Here is a 5,851-nt window from a genome sequence, read left to right on the forward strand (position 1 = left end):
TTCTCAGATCTGGTAAAACTAAATATGTAGTAAAACTACCAACTAAACACTGTCCATTTAGAAGAGCTGACAGGTTGTTTAAATTAAGACCATCCTTACAGAGAATACTTCAACACTTAAAGCAACACGAAACAACAGTTTAATAGATATGAAATCCTTACTACAACAAAATGCAGAATTTCATCTTCGTTTAGGTCATTTTTCAATTTTCTGAATAAAGTTTGCATGGCTTTGCAAGGTCCACACCAGGCTTGATACACATCAATCACTAGAAGATATTTATGAAAGAGCAGTGTCAAAGGTTGTAAAATAGCAGTTCAGCCCAGTGCTGGGGCAGGGACAAGGGCAAAGATATAGCAAGGTTTTACACTGGAAGTAGGGAGCTGTGCTCTGCATTGGGGTGCCATGAAGTGTCCAGGGCCAAACTCCAACTAGCTGGACAACAGGGGAGCCCCAGTACCTGTTAGGCCTTTGTTCTGCAACATCTCATCCCACAGGCTTTGGTTATTGATGACTGCCTGCAAAATGGAAAGGGCTGTACATTCTGTTCACGTGCCAATGCACCAAGTAAAGAACTGTTGATATGTTATGCCCACCTGTAACTGGATTTCTCGCTTTTTGCCTGCCATTTATCCACTATCACATGAAAAAGGGAAGAAAAATAGAAATATTTCAGAGGAAATTTTAATAATGTTTTTCTGTTTATGCATTCAAGCAGCATCTTAATGTACCGTAGAAATGTTCCTTCAGCAGTATTGGCTTATGCACTGTCCCCTATATTGGAGAGGCCCCAACGTCACTTAAGGGACTCATCATGCTGGGCTCGGCTAAATGCTTACAGCCAAACTTCTTACTCTCCCAATAATCCTGAAACAAGGTAAGACTGTTAGGAGTTACAGTTTCTTAAAAATAGTTGTTTGTTTTCTGAAGTATTATGGAGTGTTCTATTTTCTTTCTTTTGTTTAATTAAAGTTTATTGGGGTGACAAATGTTAGCAAAGTTACATAGGTTTCAGGTGTACAATTCTGTAATACATCATCTATATATCACATTGTGTGTTCACTACCCAGAATCAGTTCTCACCATATATTTGATCCCCTTTTTTCATCGCACACGTTAACTGTCCATGAACACGCTCATAGCTCTTTCTTGGGTCCCTCTCAAACGAGATTTAATTTTTAGAACAAGGCCGCGAGTGTGTTCTGCAGCACATCATAAACTTTCCACAGGTGTTAAATCAATGAGGCCCAAATGCCCTATTCAGTGGCGTCAGGGACATTGAAAGTGTGGTCTGTCTGCGTGTGTGACAGCAGACACTAGTGTGAAACAAAGAAGTGACCACGAACAACCAGGCTACCTACCAGCAAAGCATGTTGGATTTTCCAACCAGCTTCTCACGAAACAGAGCCTCCTCTAAGCTAGATTGGGATCTTTAAAGACTAGAAAGGAACAACTCCCTAGGATCTAAATCAGCCCTCTTGCCGAGGCCTATGGCCTTTGTGGGATGAACTCCGCCAAGTCTGAGTACCTGGGCGCCCGGCAGACCAGAAGGGGTGGAGGGTGGCTGGGCTCCTGCTGGCGCTTTCTGCCCACGCAGGTCGTGCGGAAGGACGAGGGAGCGGAGGAGCGGTAGTGGCCACGGCAGGGGGAGGTGCCAACGTTTCCTGCCAGCCTCCTGGCGCGCCGCGAGCCCAGGCGCTCCCCAGCTGAGGACCACGCCTCCAGGCTCCCGCCCCCAGCGCGCAGACCTGGTCGCGCTTATAAGAGCGGTCAGCTGGAAAACAGCCCTCTGTCTTGCTCCACACTGAAGGGGAAAGCAGGCCTGTTTCCCCTCCTCCTTCAGCTGCCTCCTCCCTGTCTCAGTCCCCCCCAGCAGCAGGTAGGCTTGCCTAAGTGCAGATTTGATCAGCTCTCTCCTGGGCGGGACTCCTTCCAGGGCGCCTCATGATTAACAATATGAAATGTACACCCCTCAGATGAGCGCCAAAGGCTCTCGGAAGTCCCTCCAAGTTTCCAAGTTCTGTATGCCCCTTCTTTCCTTCCTTCCTTCCTTCCTTCCTTCCTTCCTTCCTTCCTTCCTTCCTTCCTTCCTTCCTTCCTTCCTTCCTTCCTATTTAGAAATAATTTTAGACTTAGAAACAAGTTTTTGAAAGTAGCACACAGTTCTTCCATACATCCTCCCCTGGACTTCCCCCAAGGTTAGCATCTTTCATAACTACAGTACAATTATCATTGCAACCAGGAGGCTAACATTGATATCATACTTAACCACTCTGTAGACCTCATACAAATCTTTTCAGTTTCCCATGAACATCCTTTTCCTGGTCCAGGATCCAATCCACAGCCCCACATGGCATTTAGTTGTCATGTCTTCTTAGTCTCCTCCCATCTGGACTGTTCCTCTGTTTTCTATAACCTTGATGTGTATTTCTTTTTTATTTCATTATGTCATTTGTAGAGTACATACCAGGAGTATTTTTTTAAGTAACTTTTAAAACACACACTTTTCTTGCTGTATGAATTCTATCCTTTACACTTAACNCAAACAAACAAAACCCCCTATGTATTAAATAATGTGCTTCTCCATATCAACAGAGCATCCCTTGGGCCAGCTGTCAGAAGGAGATCATTTGGTAGGGTCTTCTATAAGAGCTGGTTTTTGCAACTTAAGGCAATTGTTTTCAAACTGGGATTTCTGCAAGTTCCTCAACCACTGCCAAGGATGGTGAAGGGGAAGGGCCCCTCAGTCCTATGTTGTAATCTTTTTTAGCAAATTGGATTCTACATTATTTTCTTTCTTTCTTTCTTTCTTTCTTTCTTTCTTTCTTTCTTTCAAGAAGGTTCTACAGCTTTCAAAAAAGAAAAAAGGAAGGGGCTGAAAGAAACAAATCTATAATATTAAAGGACAAGAGTCAAAGATTATATTTAAAAGTAGTCTAGGCATCATCATTACAATATCTATATCATAATAAAGTACCAACAAGTAAAGCATTTAATAATATAAAAAACTGCAATAAATTATATTTACTGAATTTTTATATGTATAGTTACAATGTTAGTGCAAGTCTTCAAGTCTTTTAAAAGAGCACATAACAGGAAAATTTTTATACTGACCATTCATCTTAGGATGATATACATAGTTAATCAATCTTATAAGTTTTAATTTTGGGTTTAAATTTACAAGTTCAGAAAGGGTCCCTTTGCTAAACTAACTGCAGAAAGCAAAATACCCAGTAGAGGGCCCCCGTCCATTGTTCACAATGGAGGGTTGGAAACCATACGTTTAAATGTTCTTCCCACTTTATAAACAGGGCATATCATAAAAACAGCATCAGTCTATGTGAATGTACTATTGTTGGGGGCATTCAAACATAACAGAAGAGAAACCATTCAGAGATAACGCACACATTTTTTAATTAAATTCAACAGATGCTGGTTATTAAAAATTGGACATATTTTGGCAAGACTACCAGCACTTCCCAGTGGGATAGATACAGTCATGGAACTGGATGTCTCGCAGAGAAGGCTGAGGAAGTTTTGTCTGTCCCCAGTACTGCTGGGAGGACACAGACAGAGGCCTCTGAGGTTGGGGAGGAACCACCGTAAAGACCTGACACCGCTCTGCGGTGCTGAGATAGGAGCAAACAAAGCTATGTGGTCTGTTTCCTTCCACACCCGCTTGTCAATCTCCACCACCTGCCCACGCCACACACACCCCAGGTTGGTTCCTACTCAAACTTCATAAACAAGGAGGGAAATAATGACTCTACCACCTGGAAACACAGCATCAAGTTACACTTTCTCATCACCTAAGGACTTCTTGCCTTCGTTTCCACTGCTCAAGTTCCCTTCCAGCTAGCCTGACAGGTGAGCAGGAGGCCAGTCTTGTTGTCAGTTTCTCCCCATTGACCCTCAATTTCCTTTTAGACATTGGAGTTTCCCCATGACTCCTAGCCTATGAGCTTGCACTCCTTCCACATCCAGACAGCTACTAGGACTCATAAGGATTTTCTGATGATCCTTGATTGTCTGTGATCCATTTGCCAGCTACTAGATGCTTCTGACATTGTCCTTGAACATCTTCCACCTACCCACTGCCTATTGCACGTGGCAATCCCCTTTAAGCCTCATTCTCTGTCCTCNATGAAGTTCTTTTCCTTCACTGTTCCTCAGAGTAAGACCTGTTTAGTTTTGATAGGTACGGTGAGTGGCTGGCTTGGTCTGTAAATTGTTTTGTGCCCACTTTTACTGGTGAGGAATTCTCTAGTAATATCTATAGTTGGAGTACAGATTGTGTGCATAACTCCCAGTTTAATTTCCTGTTTTTAGCAAGTTTCACATGGGCCACTCTCTTCTACTGAGGTGGCATCTTTCTCACGACCTTTTTATTCCTCTGATTTGCTAGAGAAAGACAAATACATCTATAACTGCCAACATTCTCTATTAGTGTTCGTCCTGATTCTGAGTGGCCTGGGAACACCCCCCACCACCACCACCATGTACTGCCCCACGTGCCATTTGTCTTGCAGTACATACAGCTGTTTCTTGATTTAGGCTGTTAGTCACCTAATTTCTGGAGCCCGTTTCACAAGTGTTAGTGTTTTGAGTGCAGTTCGTCTAATAGCTCCCCCACTTCCAGAAAGCCATCTGATAAACATCTGGGGAACCTAAGAGTTCTTTGGGCTCATGTTGACAACAACACAGGTGCCATAAACTTTCCTCTTTAGGAACCCCTTTTTCATTGCCAACTATTGGGTTGAACCTGAGGGTCAATTTTCTGACAACCTAACCTTGGAGGAATAGCAGTTATAGGAAATATTGTATATGACATGCCTTTCAAAACACCAGATGGCAAAGTGCAGGCATAATATGTGCCCTACATATATGTCCTTGATGAGGTAAGGTCCTATCAGAAATCCTCCTGCAGGTAATTCTGCTCATCTATGTGGTCCACTCTGGGGATGGGGATCCTGTCTACAAAGGATCCTATCGTTGCTTTTTATATCCTAACCTATGTACAGCAGCTGGAAATCTTTTTTAAACAAGAATTTTCTTGTTAACACAAAAAGATGTTATTGTATAGGCACCTTCAGGGAGAGTTTAGCAGGTGCCACAAATGTTCATGCACATATTTCACGCAAATTCTTCACATAATGAATGCTTTTGCTATTTAAAAGAAAACATTACTGATACAAAAAAAATGTTTCAATCGATACTCAAATGAGCAGAAACATTTACTAATAATCAAGACATCAAAGCAATAGATAAAATTAGGTTTTCAAAAATTATTCCTACTGATTGCAAAAAGTTTGAATGTTGAGGCTTTGAAATATACTGAGGTCTGATAATTAAGTTCGTAAACTTGTTGCAATGATGTTGCTAATCTTTTTTGATATCAGATGGGTTATTCATTATGAATTTGTGCTAACTGGACAAACAGTTCACCAAGTTTACTATTTGGAAGTGCTGAAAAGGCTGCATGAAAAAGTTAGATGACCTGAACTTTTTGCCAGTAATTCATGGCTCTTGCATCACGACAATGCACCAGCTCACATGGCACTGTCTATGAGGGAGTTTTTAGGCAATAAACAAATAACTGTATAGGAACACCCTCCCTACTCACCTGACCTGGCCTCCAATGGCTTCTTTCTTTACCCACAGATAAAGGAAATATTGAAAAGAAGACATTTTGATGACATTCAGGACATCAAGGGTAATATGATGACAGCTCTGATGGCCATTCCAGAAAAAGACTTCCAAAATTGTTTTGAAGAGTGGACTAGGCAGTGGCATCAGTGCATAGCTTCCCAAAGGGAATATTTCAAAGGTGACCATAGTGATATTCGGCAAT

At 42.1% G+C, this 5,851-nt stretch overlaps 1 protein-coding gene across 1 annotated transcript in view; it reads right to left on the reverse strand.

Moving 5' to 3' along the window:
- The window catches only part of NME8 (NME/NM23 family member 8), a 53,891-nt gene extending 52,279 nt beyond the window's left edge, over positions 1-1,612 (reverse strand). Inside the window, exons 1-4 of the mRNA XM_019631053.1 lie at positions 1,529-1,612; positions 597-636; positions 461-518; positions 162-268 (exon numbers count right to left, since the gene is read on the reverse strand). Coding sequence (XP_019486598.1) covers positions 162-268; positions 461-518; positions 597-629 — 198 coding nt within the window. The 5' untranslated portion in view covers positions 630-636; positions 1,529-1,612. The remainder of the gene's footprint in view (positions 1-161; positions 269-460; positions 519-596; positions 637-1,528) is intronic.
- Positions 1,613-5,851: the final 4,239 nt, after the last annotated feature.

The sequence above is a fragment of the Hipposideros armiger genome, unplaced genomic scaffold (genome assembly GCF_001890085.2).
Source record: "Hipposideros armiger isolate ML-2016 unplaced genomic scaffold, ASM189008v1 scaffold_981, whole genome shotgun sequence".
NCBI classification, from domain to species: domain Eukaryota; kingdom Metazoa; phylum Chordata; class Mammalia; order Chiroptera; family Hipposideridae; genus Hipposideros; species Hipposideros armiger.